The 21,301-nt window shown below is 40.5% G+C and overlaps 1 protein-coding gene across 2 annotated transcripts in view; it reads left to right on the top strand.

The window, feature by feature from the left end:
* Window positions 1-20,137, top strand: part of LOC121435492 (solute carrier family 5 member 4A) — a 33,496-nt gene extending 13,359 nt beyond the window's left edge. The window contains exons 10-15 of one of the 2 annotated variants that reach the window (XM_041634871.1): window positions 8,250-8,357; window positions 9,484-9,634; window positions 12,535-12,703; window positions 13,534-13,749; window positions 16,560-16,662; window positions 19,806-20,137. In XM_041634871.1, coding sequence (XP_041490805.1) covers window positions 8,250-8,357; window positions 9,484-9,634; window positions 12,535-12,703; window positions 13,534-13,749; window positions 16,560-16,662; window positions 19,806-20,020 — 962 coding nt within the window. In that variant the 3' untranslated portion in view covers window positions 20,021-20,137. Of the gene's footprint in view, window positions 1-8,249; window positions 8,358-9,483; window positions 9,635-12,534; window positions 12,704-13,533; window positions 13,750-16,559; window positions 16,684-19,805 lie in introns of both variants that reach the window. The other variant, XM_041634873.1, reaches the window with a different exon arrangement.
* The last annotated feature ends 1,164 nt before the right edge of the window (window positions 20,138-21,301 follow it).

Genomic DNA, 21,301 nt, shown 5'->3' with positions numbered 1-21,301 from the left:
GCAAGTCGCAGATACATAATCTTGATTTTAGGCTTAAATCCTATACGTGTTTTTAAGCTTTTTTAGATTTATCTTCTGTGTATGGGTGTTCTGCTACATGTATACCTGTGGGTTACATGTATGCCTGGTTCCTGCAGAGATCAGAAGATGGCATCAAATCTCTGGAACTTGAGTTATAGATGGTTGTGAGCAGCTATGTGGATACTGGGAACCAAACCCAAGCTTGCTAAGAACAGCAAGTGCTTTTGACTCCTGAGCCATCTCTCCAACCCCAAGTATTTTTAAGATATAGCAAAACCTTAGTAAAACAGGAAACCTGTTCTAAGTAAAAATAAAAGGAGAAATCAAGGATGAGAAAAGAGCTTGTATCGCGGTATCAGAGGCAGGAAGACCGGTTTGGTATGCCCAACGCTATTTCTCTTTATACTCTGCTTGTGTCCTTTGAGGCATCTGAAATAGCGAGTCCTGTTTTCAGAAGTCTGGAGAATATGGTAGGAGGACACTGTAGGATGTGGTAGGATTTTTCAAGGATGAGTTGGTGAACTGCTGGTGTTTAGTGTGGGAAGGTACACAAGATGGACCTGCTTCTTGGATCCCTGAAACAGGTGGATTTGCATAGATTTCCTCTGCTGTGGAACTAAGTATTGGTGATGGATCGATTCCTCAAAAGCTGAGGGTAATTGCTCAATTGAATTTTTCTTTTTATTTGAAACAGTTTCTTTTCATACAATATAGCCTGATTATGCTTTCTCCTCCCAATCCCTCTACATCTCTCTTCCTATCAGAATCCACACCCTTTTATGTCTCCTGTTAGAAAACAGGCATCAAAGGGATAAAACAAAGGAAGAGAAAGCAAAAAAAAAATCAGATTGAAATAGGAAATACAACAAGAGAAGAGCAAAAGAGAAAGCACAAGAAACACAGACACCTAGACACACAAGACTGTCCACAGAGGGATCCCGTGAACACACACACACACACACACACACACACACACACACACACAAGTGGAAGCCATATTATATACCCGAAGGACCACTAAAGTATAAATTATACTCTCAAGTTCAGTGAAAAATTGTGCTGGTATCTTGATGGAGACTGCTTTGAATGAATATGTAGACTGTTTTTGGTAGGATGGACATTTTTACTGTATTAATCCTATTGATCCATGAGCATGGGAGATCTTTCCATCATCTGATATCTTCTTCAAGTTCTTCCTTCAATATCTTTTTTTTTTTTTTTTTGGTTTTTCGAGACAGGGTTTCTCTGTGGCTTTGGAGCCTGTCCTGGAACTAGCTCTGTAGACCAGGCTGGTCTCGAACTCACAGAGATCCGCCTGCCTCTGCCTCCCGAGTGCTGGGATTAAAGGCGTGCGCCACCACCGCCCGGCTCTTCCTTCAATATCTTAAAGTTTTTATCTTTCACATTTTCACTTGCTTGGTTAGAATTACCCCCAAGGTATTTTATATATTTTAAGTCTGTTGTGGAAGGTTTTGTTTTCTTGATCTTGTTCTCGGTCCATTTCTCACTTGTGTATAGGAAGGCTACTACTGATCTTTGTGTGTTAAATTTGTATCCAGCTACTTTGCTGAAAGTGCTTAGCGGATATAGGAGTTTCCTAATGGAAATTTTAGAGTCACTTACGTATACTGTCATACCATCTGCAAATAAAGATGCCCTGACTTCTTCCCTTCTGATTTATAGCCCTCGATCTCCCTCCCTTGCCTTATTGCTCCAGCTAGAACTTCATTGATAAATATGGAGAAAGCATAACCTTGTCTTAGTCCTGTTTTCAGTGGAAATGATCTGGGTTTCTCTTCACTTAAGTTTATGTGGATTATGGGTTTGTGGTAAACTGCCATTAATATGTTGAAGTATGTCATCTGTACCCTAATCTTTCTTGGGCAGTGGTTCTCTACCTGTGGGTCTTGAGCCCTTTGGGGGCCAAAGGACCCTTTCACAATGGTTGCCTAAGACCGTTAGAAAACATGGAGATTTACATTATAATTCACAACAGTAGCAAAATTAAAATTATAAAGTAGCAACAAAAATAATTTTATGGTTGGGTCACCACAATATGAGAAACAGTATTAAAGGGTCACAGCATTAGGGATTGAGGACCACTGTCCTAGGGTGTTAGATTTTTTCCAAAAGCCTTTTCTGTATCTAATGAGAAAATCATGTTTCAGAATGTTTCTATAGAGGATTAATGGTTCTCTGGATTTACACAGTATCTATTTTTATGCCTCCCTTTTCATCTCTAAATTTGGTAATTTGCATCTTCTCTCTCTACCTTCCTGTTGTTTTTATATCTGTGGCACAGCGGCTACACCTGATCTTATTGCTGCCTCTGCAGTTGCTACAGCTGCCTCCAAGTAGGAAGACAAACATTGTTTTTAATTCTCTATCCTATTATTTTATCAACAAAAGCTCAGGAGTCAGCTGCTGTGGTGAAAACCTGCTGGCTCAGAGAGGCAGAGAAAGCAACCAGCTGACATTCCTTCTTCTGACAACCCAGAAAAGAGAGCGTCTCTTCTACTGTCCCAAACCTAAAAGGACTGCCAAACTCAAAGTCCCACCTTACTACTTCCTGGGCATCTGTCTGTCTGTCTTCTTGACCCCCTCTTACTGTCTATATCTACTTGCTTTGCCTATTGACCTATGATTGATTTTATTTATTCCTATTTGCAATAAACAGAAAGCTTCTGAATTAAGGGTGCGTACTAGGGCCGAACCACACCACAGCCAGAGACAGGTTTTTCCAGGAAATAATGCAATCTCTGGGCTAACAGTGTGATCAAATATCCTGCAACCTTTCTCCTTTTAGTCTAGATAAATAGGAAAGGTTTTTAACTCTAACACAGTAAAACTATTCACAATAATGAAGCTATTTCTGCCAAGCTTTTCACAATGTCCAGCTTGGTTGTGTTTGGCAGTCTTAGGATTAAAAATATTTCTGAGGCCGGGCGGTGGTGGCACACGCCTTTAATCCCAGCACTCGGGAGGCAGAGGCAGGCGGATCTCTGGGAGTTCGAGGCCAGCCTGGTCTACAAGAGCTAGTTCCGGGACAGGCTCAAAGCTACAGAGAAACACTGTCTCAAAAAACCAAAAAAAAAAAAAACAAAAAAATTTCTGAGTTCAGAGTTCTGTAAAATGTGTTGTGCTGTGCACCACGCCCCCGTGTCTGCACTCTGTGCGCTGGCACCCAGTTACCAAGCTTCGGGCAAGGGGGCTGGAGGTTGAAATACACAGACACACACAAACAGAGAGACAGTGACACGGTTCATCCTTGAATTCCCCAAGAATGCCCCCTTTATTGTGTTCAGGGGCAGATTATATAGAGATAGCCGTGCCCCAGCCAAACCCACCAGAAACCACTCTCCTGCCATCAGGAATTCCTGAAGGTCTCATGCTCAGAGCAGCTGTAGGCACTCAGATCAGGGGAGAACAAGTTGTTTACAAGAAATTCAGGATCTGGGGTCTCACTGCTCCCAACAGTGTTGGTCTCTTGTGAACTCCTGAGCAGTTTGTAATCTGAAGCTGATCTTCAGGTGATGTTTATCAGCTTAGTGGTATTACCACAATCCAGGTGGGCTTGTTGTTTCAGGGCCCCATCCTCTTCTTGGAGACCTCAAAGGTCACTACTAGGAATGGCCATGGTTCATTGTAGAAAACTTAAACATTTCAAATGCCATATTCAGCAGGTTAGAGGACCATAATCTATTAAGTCTATCTGGCCTACACAAATTTAGTTTCTAGTTACCTGCTTCAGACTCTAGCCCTCAAATGTGTACAGAAAGATAGATGAAGTTTATTTCTAGAATTAGTACTCTATATGACCACTAATATCGTGATGGAAAGGTTACATATGCATAATAATCTTACTTAAAGAATCAAATGAAAACCACAGGATTATGAGATTAGTGGCAATAATAGTCCCTTGTTTTCAGATGTCCCATACCAGGTGGCTCTTCCTAAATGAGACAGAGATTTTTGATTTTCCTTTAACAAGCATGTGTGATTTTAGAGAGAGAGAGCCACGCTACAGTCACGAAGTCAGCATTAATTAATTGAATTGGGAGCACATAAGGACCATTTCCCACTTGTGTCTGTAGAGGGCAGCAGACACAAGCATTTGGGAAGATTTACAACCGTCTGCCCTATTGGGGGGTGGGTGATACCGTCAGGCCAAGTTACTCTTTTTCTTGGGACATTTTTTCTTGATGATCTGTCCTTTTTCATCAGATGGTTCACTTGTCCAGTGGTCTTTAGATTCTTTAGTTGGATGCTTTTGTTCTTCTGGAAAGATAAAAACAAAACCCTGCCCCAACCCTAACTCTAGGAAGGTTTCCTCTTTTGGCAGGTCATATCTTTCTTAGGGCCAAACTTTTTTTTTCTTTTTTCTTTTCTTTTCCTTCTTTCTTTTTTTTTTTTTTGGCAACAGAAAAAAATATTCTTTTAATTAAAAAAATTCTTTGAAATTTTGACACTAAATATACCTATATTCCCCTTTCTCTTTATGTAAAATTTCAAGGATAAAATCTGTTTTTAGATCACGAGGGACATTCACTATGTGAATTGCACTATTTTGCAAGTAGCCTTAAATAGAAATCATTGCAATTCTTCTGTTCTGCCTTTTCCTCCCAGGTTTTAGTATTAGACTGTGTACCTCCCAAGTGCTGGGATTGAAAGTGTGAGCCACCACCTGGCTATAGATGCCATATAGTTATTCCTAAAGGATTAATCCTAGGTTAATTTGGTTCTCCAGCACCCCCCTCTTTTTAGTGTTATGAGTAAAATTCCAAGTTTTTTGAATATGTAATCTATCATTCTTGTTGATTTGTTCTGAATTTGCTCCCTGGCAAATTTTATTTTTATTTATTTTTTTCACCATAGAATATTATATTTATTATACATGATATAAATACTCTTTTAACATGATATAAAACTTAACAGTGATAACATATATATAAAAACATAATTGCCTGGTATATTAATGCTTTTAAAATGACACTGAGAATGTGAGACATGTTTTCACTATAGTGACATTTTTAAATTTTTTTTATTCATTCTCCATACTAACCACAGTTCCCCTTTCCTCTCTTCATCCCTCCCCCCACCTCCACCCAACCCACCCCAACCATTCCTCAGAAAGGGTAAGGCCTCCCATGGGGAGTCAACAAAGCCCAACAAGTTCAGTTGAGGCAAGACCAAGACCTCCTCCCACGCAACAGGGCAGAGTAAGGCATCCCACCATATGAATGGGCTCCAAAAAGCCAGCTCATGCACCAGGGATAGATCCTGGTCCCACTTCCCTGGCAAATCTGTGGTGGTCCTGATAGGATGCAGGGGGTTATTTCAATTTCCTTGTATCTGTTGAGATTTCTTTGTGTCCAAATACGTGGTCAGTTTTGCAGCAAGTTTCATGAGCTGCCGAGAAGAAGGTATATTGTTTCATATTTGGGTTAAATGTTTTGTAAATATCTGGTAGGTTCAATTGTTTGATGGCCTCATTCATCTCCAGCACTTCTCTTTTTTGTTTTTTGTCTGCATAACCTGTCTATTGGCAAGAGCGGGATACTGACGTCATCAGCTGCCAGTGTGTGAGGGTCAATAAGTGATTTAGGCTGTTGTAGTTTTTCTTTTATGAACTTGCATGCTTTTGTGTTCAGTGCATACTTAACTGCAAAAATCCTCTCGGATATTTTCTTTGATGAGTATGTAGTGTCATTTCCCATATCTTCTCATTAGTTTTGCTTTGAAGTCTATTTTGCCAGATATTATAATGGCTAAACTGGCTTGTTTCTTAGGTCTTGGAATAACTTTTTCCATTCCTTTACCCTATGTCTGTCCTTGCTGTAATAGTGTGCTTACTGGATGCAGCTCAAGAATGGAGCCTGTTTTTTAGTGTGTGTCCTTTCATTAGTGAAATGTGACCATTGGTGTTGAACATTATCAACCAGCAGTTTGTTGATTCCTATTATTTGGTTGTTATGGTGTGGGTGTTCCCTGCTCTTTTGATTTAATGATCTGATATTGTTTATTCCTTGTGTTTTCTTGGGTGTGCTTAACTTCTGATGGCAGAAGTTCTCCTTTTAGTATCTTCTAGAGGGGTGGATTTCTAGATAGATATTGCTTAAATTTGGTTTTATCAAGCAATGTCTTTATTGTGATTGAAAGTTTTTCTAGGCATAGTAATCTAGGCTGGCATTTGTATTCTCTTAGAGTTTATAGAAAATTCATCCAGGCCCTTCTGGCTTTTAGAGTCTCCATTGAAAACTCAGAAGTTATTCCAATAGGTCTGCCTCTATAGATTATTTGGTCTTTTCCCCTTGCAGCTTTTAATATTCTTTCTTTGTTCTGTACATTATATTATAATATGCCCTGGGGAAATCACTTTTCTGGTCCAATCTATTTGGTGTTCTGCATCCTTCTTGTACTTTATTAGACACCTCCTCTTTGGGTTTGAGAAATCTTCTTCTACAATTTCGTTGAAAATACTTTCTATGACTTTGACCTGGGTGTCTTCTTCATCTATTCCTATTATTAGTAGACGTGAGCTTTTTATAGTGTCTTAATTACAGTTATTATTATTATGATGAAACAATATGACCGAAGCAACTTGGGGAAGAAAGGGTTTATTCGCCTTATACTTCCACATCACAGTTCATCTCTTAAGGGAGTCAGGACAGGAGCTCAAGCAGGGCAGGAACCTGAAGCCAGGAGCTGATGCAGAGGCCATGGAGGGGCACTGCTTACTGCCTGCTTCTCCTTGCTTTCTCAGTCTGCTTTCTTATAGAACCCAGAAACACAAGTCCAGGGGTGGCACCACCCACAATGGACTGGACACTCCTCTATCAACCACTAATTAAGAAAACACCCAAATGCTTGCCTACCTCCTAATCTTATGGAAGAATTCTCAATTGAGGCTCTCTCCTCTCTGACGATTCTAACTTTTGCCAAGTTGACATAAAAGTAACCAGTACGCATAGTGTTTCAGATTTCCTGTATGTTTTATGCCTGAATTTTCTAAGAGTTAACATTTTCCCCTACCAAGATATTATTTTTTCTATCTTCTCTTCCATGCCCGAGATTCTCTCTTCCATCTCTTGTATTCTGGTGGTGTACTGGCTGGTTTTGTGTGTCAACTTGACACAAGCTAGAGTCACCAGAGTGGAAGGGGGCTCAGCTATTTTCAAGCCATTTTTTTTGTGTGTGTGCATCGGCTGTATTGCCCACTTTAGTAGAATTTCTAGTCCCTAGTGGAGACATATTGCCCTGGCTGTTAATGATTGTGTTTTTATGCTGGTATCTAGGTATCTGAGTTTGAGACGATTATAATTCTTGATAATAATATCTGCTCTTGTCTTTGGTGAGTGTTTTGTCCCTTAGTTCCCGTTGCTCTCTCTGGTTCTTAGGAAAGTATGGTGTCTGTGGGTTGCCGGGTAAGGAGTGCTTCTGAGATCCTGCCAGGTGTGGCCATTACACATCTGGGTAGAAGGTTTTTCTAGGTTTTGGGAGACGACAGAATGGGAGTGAGCTAGAAGGGGAAGCTGGGAGGTCCACAGGAAGGAGGAAGACAGAGTGTGCCTATGTAGTCCTCTGAGAATGAGGGTAGAGAGGAAGGAAGGCCTAGAACAGTTGGTCTGCTACTGAGCTGGGAATGGGGAAATTGACTTGGAACAGAGGAGGAAGAATGAAGATTGCCTACCTGATTCACTGGCCTTTGTGACTGGCGGGATTCTTGAGAATGCCCCCAGATTTGGTGGCTGAGACAAAGGGATGGGGTAGTGAGGAAGGCTGTAAGACCCACTAGAGATAGGGGCAGACAGAAAAGGGGGGGTCAGGGTAGGTGATATACTACAGAACTGGGGGACTAATGGAGACTAATGGAGTGGATTTAGAGGAGAAGAGGGAGGGTGAAGATCATCAGATGCTTCCCTGGTAGTGAGCTTTCATGGAATGCTGAAGGGTGATCAGCTCCTTCCACATGCTTTGAAGCTCTAGCTGGGCATATCTGAGGGACAGTCTTGCCTGCTGGGTCAGACCATCGACATCTATGAAAATGAGAAAAGGCCAATGGCATGCTGTGGGTAAAGAGGTACCAGATCTTCGACATAAAATTCAAACATGAATCTCTATTTCCAGGTAAATGTCTTTTCTCCCACTTATGAGCTTACCTCTTTGTCCAATGGTTAAATGGCTGCTTAAATCTAGCTCACTAAACTAGCTTCTGAATATCTCCCCAGATATGGTGGCCTGTGTTGTGCCTTCTGAGTGTGTAAAGCAATGTGGTGTTGACATTGGCTGCACCAACTATGCCTACCCAATGTTGGTGCTGAAGCTGATGCCCATGGGTAAGTAAAAACCTGGGCTCACACAGCCTCAGATGCTTGGTCTGTAGATGAACATAGAAAGGGTTGTGGTAAAATCCTCAGCAACTATGACTTTACTTCCATTAACTCAGCCCTGTTCATCAATATTTCTTGGGCACCTTTTACATGTTGCCAATTGTCTGCTGAGCCTAGACATTCCAGTATTGGAGCAGAAGAATCTTGACTCTTTAGGCTCAAGACTCTTTGAGGAAAATTAAGAAGACCTCAACTTTCTTTTTGCTAATGCAAAGCACTGCTTAACCACAAACATATAAATCCAGAAGAACCAGGGTTAATTATGAGCCAGTAACACTCAGACATTAGATCTCAATATATTTAATTTACAATTGCTTATTGAATGTATTATGTCTCAGACACGAACTTGAGAGTCCAGAAACATTGGTGAAGTTGCAAAAATAAGTTCCCCTACCATTGACAATTAATATTTCAGTTTCCTGATATATCAAATAAACCATGAATGTGAAGTAAGTAAAGTATTAAGATGCTGGAAATTGATGGTGGTGGACTGAAGCAGATCAAGGTAGAGAACTCAGTTGTGACCAGTTGCAAACTTGAGTTAACACTTCCATGGCTCTTTCTCCATCCTGACACACGTGAACATTTTCAGAGTGAAGGAAACAAGGCCCACAGATCTGGAACCACTTTCCCCCATCCTCTGTCCTAGCAAATGTGGGACCAGAGCTAACTAGAGCATCAGGTCCCTGTAATCGTTCCAAATACTTGGTTTTGTCCTCTCCAGAAACAGCAGACTCATTAACTAGATTTTTCCACTAAAGCTTTGTTTATTCAGGAGATCACTGCAAAGAAAGATGGCATGACAGGGCTTACTCTATTCTAAGACTAGTTTCCAGTAGCGGGCATCTGAGTTTGCACTGGGGACTAAATTCCCCCATTGTGTGATATTGAGGAGGGAATTATGCAGGAAGTACCACACGAATTCTATCTTGTGTGTATTTGGATATCTGTTCAAATACTCAATGTTCCAGACAAACCCATTGTCTTGAAGCGACTCCCTATTTTTTTAGCCTGGCACATAAAGAAAAGGATACACAGCCGCTAACCAGAGCTTCACCTCTCCTGACTCCAGGACTTCGAGGCCTGATGCTGTCAGTCATGGTGGCCTCTCTCATGAGCTCCCTGACCTCCATCTTCAACAGCTCCAGCACCCTCTTCACTGTGGACCTCTACACCAAGATCAGGAAGAAGGCGTCTGAGAGAGAGCTCCTGATAGCCGGACGGTGAGGGAACCTGGTCTCGGCCTAGGACTCCTCTGAGGACGGGCAGACAGAGTAATGAACTAGAGTGTGCATATCCTTGACTTCAGTAAAAATAATCATCCTTCTACAGTGGGAGAAGGAACACTAGGGACAAATAATTCTCTTTCCACATACAAAATTTGAGGCTATTTAAATGAGATGGTTGCTTTTTCCATTTTTAAGGGCTTCGGTGATTTTTTTTTTATTTTGACTTTTTTCTCACAACCCCATCCAACCACATCTTCACAAATCACCATCTTCTCTTCATGCTTCATCAGCAGATTCACTCAAGACTACTATGTGCAAGGGACAATGAATTCAGTTACTATTACAAATGAGAGTACCAACTTCATGTTCATGAAGGATTAGATGTTAGAAAGGGACAGACTTGGGGAAGAGACTACTTCTAGAGGCTACTTAGAGAGTACATCAACCAAACAATCCCTAAGCAGTCTGAGAGTCCAGAAGACACATGAAGTAAAAATGAACAGCCAGGGAGAATATTTAAGAAAGACCCTATTTTACTCTTCATTGCTATCAAGTAGACCCAACACTATCACAGCATTTTGTTGAGTTTAAAGTACAACATACATACAGAGGACATGGATAACATAAGTATACAGCTCAGTGGTGTGTCTCAAAAGGAGCAATGTGTAGTTACTGCACATATTACAATTAATCACTAATATTAATACACACACTATAATAACAAAATAATTATGATGGCCCAGAACTCCCCTCAGTTCCTACCTCTCCAAAATTAACCACTATAACTTTGAATGCTATTAATTGAGTCTTCCTGCTTTAGATTATCAAAAATACAGTAAATCGGCACACATTTCATGATAGGTGGTGTCTTTGGCTCAACATATTTTATGGCATGTAGCCATGTTTCCAGGTGCATTTTCTTTCAGTTCCTTGCTGTAGTAGGATCTGCGGGCCGCCTCCTACTGCCCTAGCTCCCGCACGGCTAGCTTTACCAGAAATAATTACACGGAAACTATATTCATTTAAACACTGCCTGGCCCATTAGTTCCAGCCTCTTATTGGCTAATTCTCACATCTCGATTAACCCATTTCTAATAATCTGCGTAACACCACAAAGTAGCTTACCAGGAAAGATCTTAACCTGCGTCTGTCTGGAGTGGGAGAATCATGGCGACTGCCTGACTCGGCTTTCTTTCTCCCAGAATTCTGTTCAGTCTACTCCACCTACCTAATTTTCTGTCCTATTAAAGGGCCAAGACAGTCTCTTTATTTAACCAATGAAATTAACACAAAACAGAAGACTCTCCCCCATCACCTTGCTGTATGGTATTCAATATCTTAAAACCTCGGTATTCATCCGCTCTACTGTTCATGGCCATGTGGCTTTGGTTTAACTCTCTTCATGATTATGACTTATTTTGACTTAGAAAAAAATAGATTGGTAAAATAGGTGGTAAGGTAAAAACGCAGTAATTTTATTTTTACAGTTACCAATACTGAATAATGTACTTAGAGTATGGTTTTTCATTAATGAAAACAAGTTATCATTTACCTGTGGAGGATCCCTTCAAGTTCATCTCTGAACTCCTCAGCTAGTTAGAAGAGAAACTGGAATAATCCTATCCTTCTTCCTTATACGGGACCTGCCTGTTCTCCATGGTTTCTCACTGTGGTTTGGGGCTAGGAGCACTCCCACAGAATACTGAGAAGCGCAATGTCTGCAAAGAGCAGTCTCAGAAGGGCACTGCCTGCTTTCTTGTGAAGTTGGTATCAAGGGAAACTCACCACCTACTTACATAGTCCTCCTTGCTTTTGACAGTAGTAATAGCTTTAATAAATTAAACACTTGGGGATGGAAACCTGGAGGACCTCACTTGCCCCCGATATTAACTGGAGAAAGTCTGTCAGAGAAGAAAACGGAAAGCCATAGTTTTGTTTCTTTGTTTGTTTTTCCAGGCTGATTTTCAGGATACGGTGGTCCCACTAGTCAATACATCATCTTGGAGGCAAATTCTTTTTAAGTCTCAATGACAAAGTAATATCTGTTTCATCTTTCTATCAAATGTCAATCTCCCAAAATACAAAATGTAAAAAAAAAACACACTACAAAAATGATTGCTTCATGTTAGCACGCTATGTCTCTGTAGGGTAGATAGATAAACACAGCTGTAGCAGGTGAATCAGAATCAGAATAAATTTTATGAAAAGAATCTAAAAATAGTAGGGGGAGGAGACAAAAGTAAGTCAGAGTGAAAGGATGCCAGGTCCCTGTGGAGGTGGCACTTGAGTGAAGTCTTGAAGTTACAGCAGGGGAGTCCCTGGCTATGTGGGACAGGAACAGTGAAAACACCATGCAAGTCATACATGTGGCAGCTTTGTAACAAGGAATAAGACTGTCCCCAGGGAGAAAGTGAGAAAACAAGATGAACACGGCTTACCAAGGTATCCAGAAGCCAGGTCATGCTTGACCACTCGAGCCTGTGACAGAAAGCAATTGAAGTGGCTTGGGAAGCATTTGGTTTTCTTTCTTACGGAAACTCCTTCAGTTCTCTCTAACTAAGAAAAAGATAAAATGGATTCTACTTTATTATACAAATAACTGCCAATTAACAAAACTACTACAGTATTAATTTCTGAGATGTATGCATTGTATTAAGGATGATTAACTACTGCTGACATCGACTAGGAAGCGCTAAGCTTACCTGAAGCCTTACGGCAGGTTTAGGTAAGAATTGTCGACAGTGAACCAACAGACCGTTAGCACAGCATGGGTTCCTATCAGTTCAGGAAACAGAGTTTTATTTTGAGCATGAATGAATGGCACAGGGATAAATTTAAAAACTCAGCAAATATACATGTGGTACTGTTGTTTAATGTCTGAATTATTTTTACAGGCTGTTTGTTGCTGTGTTAATTGTCACCAGCATCCTGTGGGTCCCCATAGTAGAAGTATCTCAGGGCGGACAGCTGATCCACTATACAGAGTCCATCTCGAGCTACCTGGGGCCTCCTATCGCAGCTATCTTCGTGCTCGCCATCTTCTGTAAAAGAGTCAATGAACAAGTAAGTGGGAAACGGGGAGGGCTTTCCCAGCAGGTGCAGGAACAATAGTTTCTCTCCTGGTGCCACACGATGTGTTCTTGCTATTCCGTGTGTACTCAAGGCCTGTCTCAGTTTCTTCTGTCGTCACCATGTCTGATCCTTACTAAAGAGTGATTTGCCAACTTTGTGCACAGTGCCATGCTGGAGGACAGTTTAGGAGACGGGCTGTCCGTGTCCCATCAGGACTCTACCATAGTGGTCGGAAGCCAATAACTCCACTTTGTCCAGTGAGGATGATAACAGTGCCCACTTTATACGAGTGGTTATGAGAATCAAGGCAGATAGTAAACACTTCTGGAAAAGCTAGTAAAAATTAAAATACGTTCACTGTTATTGTGGTGAGAATAGTTGATCTGCTTACGTCTATGTCTCATCCCTTGTGTGTTTCTAGCTGTTCACTATATCATGTGATTTTCAGGCAAGTGACAGATTCCTACCACTTAGTGTCTAGTGCTTGCTCGGCTCTTCAAATTGTGTAGCATGAACATCATGATTCTCCTTCTTCTACAAAATAAAGCACAAGTTTTTATTCTACATATAAAAGACAACTTAGAAAATTTTCATTTTGGGTCATTGTTGACAGTAGAGTCCTGTGGTTGTATAGTCAACACTGTGATGGTATTTCAAGACCTCAGAGGACAACTTCCTGCTGATAGTTTGTGTTTGTAACCTTCCCAGTTTGTTGGTCCTTGTCTAAGAACACAGTAGTAATTAATTATGACTTATCTGAATGAGCGTCTCATCTTTCCTAAGCACTACTCTTGAATGTGTTCTTGTTTTGTTTTTAACAGGGAGCATTTTGGGGTCTGATGGCTGGACTCTTATTGGGCCTTATCCGTATGATCGCAGAGTTTTCTTATGGGACAGGGAGTTGCCTGGTCGCCAGTAACTGTCCCACGATCATCTGTGGAGTGCACTATCTATACTATGCCATCATTCTCTTCTTCGTGTCTATGTTGGTTGCCCTGGGAGTTTCTTTCTTAACAAAACCCATCTCTGATGTACACGTGAGTGTTGCACAAACTGGTATCATTTGCTTTCCATATTTGCATAATGGCAACCTCAGCTAATGTCAGGCTAATGGGATTGTTGAACTATTAGATTTAGGAGGAACCTAAAAGATAATCAATCGGCTTTCAACTGAACAAATTGATCGTGTATGTGCGAAGCAACAGTATATTGCTAAGAGGAGAAGACATGGGCATACATTTTTTAAGGCCAGTGGGATGTCTCCACAGGGAAAGGGACTTTCTAAGCAAGCCCAGCAACAAGCTGAGTTCAATCTCTGGGACCCACATAGAAGTAGGAGGAGGGGACTGAGTCCAGAAAAATCCTCCTCCAGCTGCCATGCGTGCCCTTATACACACCCATAAGCACATTGCACACAAATAATAAAAACAGTGAGCATTCTACTTCAAAAGCTTCACGGTACTGTTGGAGAGTGTGTCTATGACATTGTTATACACACTGGGAAGAGAATAGTCCCTCCTGTTCTGTAGATGGAGAAAGACCTCACAGCAGACCTGTCCGTCTGGCCTCTCTGGGTTTGAGCAGAAACTCAAATCCATTATGAAGGCCTATATAGATATGTTTTCCAAAAGCAGAGTAACAGTGGTCAAGAAAAGGCAAAATGGAACAATGAGGTACATTTTTGTCTTTCAAGCTGACAAAAATGCTGCTTGCCACTGCTAATAGAAAATGTTGGTGAAGATTTAGTAAAATTTCAGCATCCAAAATTATTGGTAAGTGTGGCAATTGGTGCTGGGTAAGCACGCAACTGGGCGTTCTTTATTAAACTCTGATTCTCTCAATTTGGGAGTTATTAATCTTGGGCTCAGGAGTGTAGGGAAGATATATGAATCAGGGTTTTCCCTGCAAATGTTATTGACTATGAAAATGGAAAAGTTGGAGTACAACCCAAATTGCCACTTCTAAGAAAATGACTCTATAATAATAGTGTGCCAAATGTTCTGTAGGTGTTTAAGGCAGCTGTATTACTTGAGAATGTCTATAAAGTTATTCAGAGAGAAAAACACATTCAAAACCATATGGGATCTTATAATATCACTTGTGGAATATAAATAGTGTGTGTGTGTGTCTACATGTAGACAAAAACATACAGAAAGACAATTGAAATTTTCAGCACTATTATCTCTGGGACACTAGCAGACACTGTGAAGGGCAAGCAAATATTTATCATTTTTCATTTTATGTAATAAGCAATATTAGTATACAAATATATGTTGTATTTTATATATTATATTTTATATTGTAAGTATATTATATATTACAGTTGTCATGTTATAATTTTGTTTTTATAAATATAAATATTTTTACACATTCCTATGATTACTTGGGAATTTCACATAATGTACCTTGTTGGCACTCACTTCCCAGTCCTCCCAGGCCCACCCCAAACACTTGTGACCTTCCCCAAATCAAAAGAAGAAGAAAAAAAATGAAAATTCTATTTTATGTTGCCCATATACTCACTGGAGCATGGTCAAATTCTCAGTGTCCAGCCCTTTAAAGTAAACTGAGTCTTTCCCTAACCCCAACCCGTCCAGAAACCATCAACTGTGAATAGCTACACTTCAGCATCTTCATCATAATTTTAAGATTTCTCTTCCATGACTTTCTAGTCTAGACTGTTTATTTCTTTGCAGAGTGGGAGTAGGGAAGAGAGGCTGTCATTATATATATTCATATATTATGTATTATATTTACATACTAATGAAGCATGTGTATTTATATTTTCTATTATTTTCATATATTACACATAATTATACTAATATTTATTACAAATAGTATATAGTATATGCATTGCTAATATTCCTTATTACTACCATTTTATACATTATATAACTTTTTATGTGTTTTTTATGTGTTTTTTTTTTTATATCACTCAATCTTAAGGCAATCTTGTTTGCATTTTTTAAGGAGGGCAGTAGACGGTATGTGGTGGGGAAAGTCAATGCCAAGGGTTGCAAAATTACTTTGCCAATAATATGTCAACAGAATTGATGACTAAATATGTATTCTGAGTATTGGCTATTGACTGACCATGTCATAGTTTCCAAACCAATAAACATAGTGTTATTTCCTTACGGCTAACATAATAATCATAATTTATTGTGAATTTTTTAATGATGGTGCACCAGCACCTGGGAGGGGGAGGCAGGAAGGTCAGAAGTTCAAGGACATCCTCAGCTACATAGCAAGTACAAGGTCAATCTGGGCTACCTGAGAAACTATGTCACAACAACGACAAAATTAAATGCAAAGACAATATCTAACCAGGCTGAAAGTAACAATGAAGAGACTAGTAACAGTTAGACAACAAGGACAGTGAAATAGCAGTGAAGTTACTATTCACAGTTAAACAACGAAGTTACAATTGAAAGAACAGAAGGACAAAGAAATAACAATAAAATTACTAATATCAACTAGACAATAAGGACAATGAAATAACAAATGACGTCACCATTCACAGTAGACAATAAGGCAATGAGTGAAGCCAGGTATAATTTAGGCTAGGTTAATTTCCTACTTTTCTGAAAGTATAAAACCCAAAGTGTTTTAGAAATTTTAAATTTTTAAATATTTCCCAAAGAATTAAAAACAGAAGTGAGTTTAAATGTTTTGTGTGTTTTGGGGAGCATGATATGACTGGATATTGTAATATTCATTACAATCCATAATACTCTTTTGTATTTTGTGCAGTCTGATTTTTTTTTTAGTTATATAAAACCGAGACTGCTGCTCAGTTTTCACAAACATGCACATTTTGCTAATGCTCTCTGTGGTCTCCTCTCAGCTGTATCGCCTGTGCTGGACTCTCCGGAACAGTGAAGAGGAAAGAATCGATTTAGATGCAGAGGAGAAAAAGGAGGAAGAAGCTGATGACAGGAATGAAGACGGTAACGACTCACTCAGTATTGGTTTTCATAGTGTGGCTTCCTGGGGATTTCGATATATACGTTTTTATCTTTTTTTTATTTTATCTTTTAAAAAAGAAAACAAACGATCATTTTTCATTTTACATACCAATCCCAGTTCCCACTCCCTCCCCTCCTCCCATTTTTTCCACCCATCTCCCTAAACCACCCCCATCCACTCCTCAGAGAGGGTAAGGCACATTGCTTAGGGGAAGGTCCAAGGCCTTCCCTACTATATCTAGGCTGAGCAAGGTATCTTTGTAAAGAGAATGGGTTCCCAAAAAGCCAGTTCAAGCAGTAGGAATAAATCCTGGTGCCACAGCCAGTGGCCTTGCAGTCTGTCCCGGCCATACAACTGTCAGCCACATTCAGAGGGCCTACTTTGGTTCTATGCTGATTCCTTCCCTGTCTGGCTGGGGTTGGTGAGCTCCCATTAGCTCAGGTAGACTGTTTCAGTGGGTGTCCCCATCATGGTCTTGACCTCTTTGCTCACATTCTCACTCCTCCCACTCTTCAACTGGACTTTGGGAGCTCAGGCCAGTGCTCTGCTGTGGGTCTCTGTCTCTATCTCCATCAGTTGCTGGATGAAAAGTCTATGGTGACATTTAAGATAGTCATCAGTCTGACTGCAGGGCAAGGCCAGTTCAGGCACCCTCTCCTCTGTTGTTTAGGGTCTTAGCTTGGGCATCTTTGTGGATTCCTGGGAATTTCTCTAGTGCCAGATTTCTTGCTAGCCCCATAATGGCTCCCTCAATCAAAATATCTCTTTCCTTGCTCTCATCTCTGTCCTTCCTCCATCTCCACTATCCAGTTCCCACAAGTTCTCCTCCCTCCTGCCCTCTTCCTCTTTTCCCCTCCTTTTTCCTTTCTGTCCTTCCTTCTTCCCCCACCCCCAAGCTCCCAGTTTTGTCAGGTGATCTTGTCTATTTCTCCTTTCCAGGTGGATCTACATATGTTTTTCTTAGGGTTCACCTTGTTACTTAACTTCTTTAGGATCATGGATTATAGGCTCATTATTCTTTGCTTTACAGCTAGTATCCACTTATGAGTGAGTGCATACCATGTTCATCTTTCTGGGTCTGGGTTACTTTATACAGGATATTTATTTTTAAAGTTCCATCCATTTGCGTGCAAATTTCAAGATCTCATTATTTTTTACCACTGAGTAGTACTCCATTGTGTAAAGGGGCCACTTTTTTTTTTAATCCATTCATTGGTTGAGGGACATCTAGGTTGTAGCTTGTAGCTTGCAGGGTATGATGGATGGGGTGGGGGTGTTGGAGCAGCCTACCTGTAGGAAGTTTGCCTGCCGGCTGGCTAGAAAAACTAACCTCAATATATCCTTTCAATTAAAGTGTAATTATATCACTTCCCCTTCCCTTTGCTCCCTCTTGCTCCTCAATCCCTCTTCCTCCACTCCTCCCAACAATTATAGTCTCTTTTTTTTAAATAATATGTTATATATGTGTGTGTGCACGCATGCATGCGTGTGCATGTATTCAGAAATGCATGAATATAGCCTAATGAATCTATTTCTGTTATGTGTATATGGTTTCAGAGCTGACCGCTTTGGGCTACACAAGCAGTTAAGGGGCTCATTTCTAGGAGAGGTTAATTCTCCCATTCTTGGCAGTCATTCGTTGCCTGTAGTTCTTTGCCTAGGAGTAGAACGTGGTGAGATTTTTCCCCTTCTATGTCAGCAAGTCTATTAATATTGGTATCATTCTTGTCTCGTTTATACAGCTTGTGCTGGTTAGTTTTATGTCAACTTGATACAAACTAGAGTTATCTGAAAGGAGGGAACCTCAATTGAGAAAATGCCTCCATAAGATTCAGCTGTAAGGATTTTCTTAATTAGTGATTGACTAGGGAGAGTACAGCCCTGGTGGTGTGGTGCCATCGCTGGGCTGGTGGTCCTGGGTTCTGTAAGAAAGCAGGCTGAGCAAGCCATGTGGAGTAAGCCAGTAAGCAGCACCCCTCCGTGGTCTCTGCATCAGCTCCTGCCTCCAGGCTCCTGCCCTGCTTGTGCTCTTGTCCTGACCTCCTTCGATGAAGGACTGTTACCTGAAGTATAATGAAATACAAACTCTTTCCTCCCCAGCTTGCTTTTTGGTGATGCTGTTTCATCACAACAATAGGAACCTGTGAGACGCAGCCATTTCTGTAAAAGAATGTTTCACAGCAGATCTTCTGGTATTCTGGCGCTTACAATCTTTGTTACCCTTCTTCCAAGATCTTTTATCTCAGTTCCAGCATCTGAGCGAGATATAAATGTATCCACTGGAGCGTGGCTTGACCTCGGCATTGTGTGAGGTTGAGCTTTTCTGTAACGACTTCGTGTACTGTGGAGATAAGCTTCTTTGATGACAGATGACACCTACACTTAATCTGGTTTCTTCAGTTATCCAATTCTTAAGAAGTTGTTGTTTTATAACAAACTAAGTATTCAAATCCCACACTGGTATAATAAGGAAGATACCTTGATAGATATGAAATACATCCACCGACTCACCTGATGTGTATCCTTCTACCCGCCAAGTGCTGAGATGACATTCAGTTACATGTGACTTCCATCTTCACAAGTGTCTAGCCTCAACCTCATTTCTTAGTATTCTCCCCAGTAAAGCCACAGCAGGAGGGATGCCTCGGCTCTCTTTACACACACCAAGATCCTAGGATAGTGTCACAAAGATATTTTCATGAAGCACATTATTGGAATTTTTGCCAACAATTGTGAAAACAAGTATTGTAATATATTTTTAATTTTTGAAGTGATCCTAAGATAACTTCTTCTTTTAAGTTGTTTATCAACTCTATAGTATTTAAATGGCTCTCTAAATGGTTTTTTCTCTTTTTTAATTTCAAAAACCCATTGTATGTTGAGACCAGAAAAGCCTCTGTGGTATTGCATGCAAATCCCTCCCCTTGTTACCCCCATTTAGTCACTTTTTAAACTCACTTTGGGGGATACTTTTCAACCTTTATATAGTCAAATTTATAAATATTTTCTCAGTATTCTTCTGGCTCTTATAAAAATTGTGATCACCGTTTACAGACATCTCTACAGCACTGAACAGATGTTCGTCCATATTTGATGATGGTTTATTTCCCTTTCTTTGTTCCAGATCAAACGGAGAAACCTCGTGGATGTCTCAAGAAGACTTATGATTTATTCTGTGGTTTGCAAAAAACAGAGCCCAAGCTAACTAAAGAAGAGGAAGAAGCCTTGAAAAAGAAACTCGCAGACACCACAGAGGAGCCCTTCTGGAGGAATGTCATGAACACCAATGCCATTGTCCTCCTGGCGGTGGCGGTTTTTTTCTATGGCTATTTTGGCTGAGCTCTATTTCACCCTCAACAACACAACTCGATGTAATTTTCTCCTATGTATTCTGTTAGGACTTTGATTTTTATATACCATTGCTTCTTAAAATTTTTCAAACACTACCACTTACACAGAGGTAACTTTTATATAAATATAAATTATTTTACATAGATGAGATCATATATTCATGTTTATAACAGTGATATTTTATGGGTATTTTCTACTTTATAGGATTTTTAACTATTTCAATAACTATCACATAATATACACATTGTAATTTAATAAACACCATATCTTCAATTTTTCCACTTCTCTTTTATAAAGAACACTATGGTCATTGACTACACATTTATTTATTTTTTAAATTTATTTCTTCTTCTCTCATACAACATATTCCAACTACAGTTTCCCCTACCTTGACTCCTCCCAGCTCCCTCTTCCCGTCTCCCACAGATCCACTTCTCTGATTTCCTTCAGAAAAGAGCAGGCGTCTTAGGGATATCAACCGAACATGGCATGAGATACAATAAGACTAAGCACAAAATCTCATATCAAGGCTGGGTGAGGCAAACCAATAGGAGAAAGAGACTCCCGAGGCAGGCAAAACAGTCAGAGACACCCCATCCCACTGTTGGAGTCCCATAAAAACATCATGACATCATCATCATAGCCGTGGCATATGCAGAGGACCTAGCACAGATCCACGCTGACTTCCTGACTGCAGCTTTAGTCTCTGTGAGCCACACAAGCCATGCTTAGTTGATGTTTATGAACCTCAACTTATGGTGTCCTCAACCCCTTCAGCTCCTAAAATTCTTGCTCCCTCTCTTCCTCAGGGCTCCCTGAGCTCCAAGTTGAATTTATCTCATTTTTCCTTTAAAATATTTTTTCAGACAATATAGTTCGATCATATTCCTTCCTTTCCTGAATTCCTCCCAGATCTTCTATACACCTCTACTCACCCACGAACTGAATATCCCATTTAACCGTGGGGTAAAGAGGCACTCCTGGGCACACACGCACACACACACACACACACACACACACACACACACACACACTGCATCCGAATACCCTATTTAACTGTGGGGTGAAGAGGCACTCCTGGGCACACATACCGTGCACACATGCGTACATATACACACACACACACACACTGCATCCAAATACCCTATTTAACTGTGGGGTGAAGAGGCACTCCTGGGCACACATACCGTGCACACATGCGTGCACACACATACACACACACACACACACACATACACACTGCATCCGAATACCCTATTTAACTGTGGG

Source organism: Microtus oregoni, unplaced genomic scaffold (assembly GCF_018167655.1).
Source record: "Microtus oregoni isolate MIOR12 unplaced genomic scaffold, Mior012 000046F_ref0000063, whole genome shotgun sequence".
Lineage (NCBI taxonomy): Eukaryota > Metazoa > Chordata > Mammalia > Rodentia > Cricetidae > Microtus > Microtus oregoni.
This window is presented reverse-complemented; position numbering and strand designations above follow the sequence as displayed.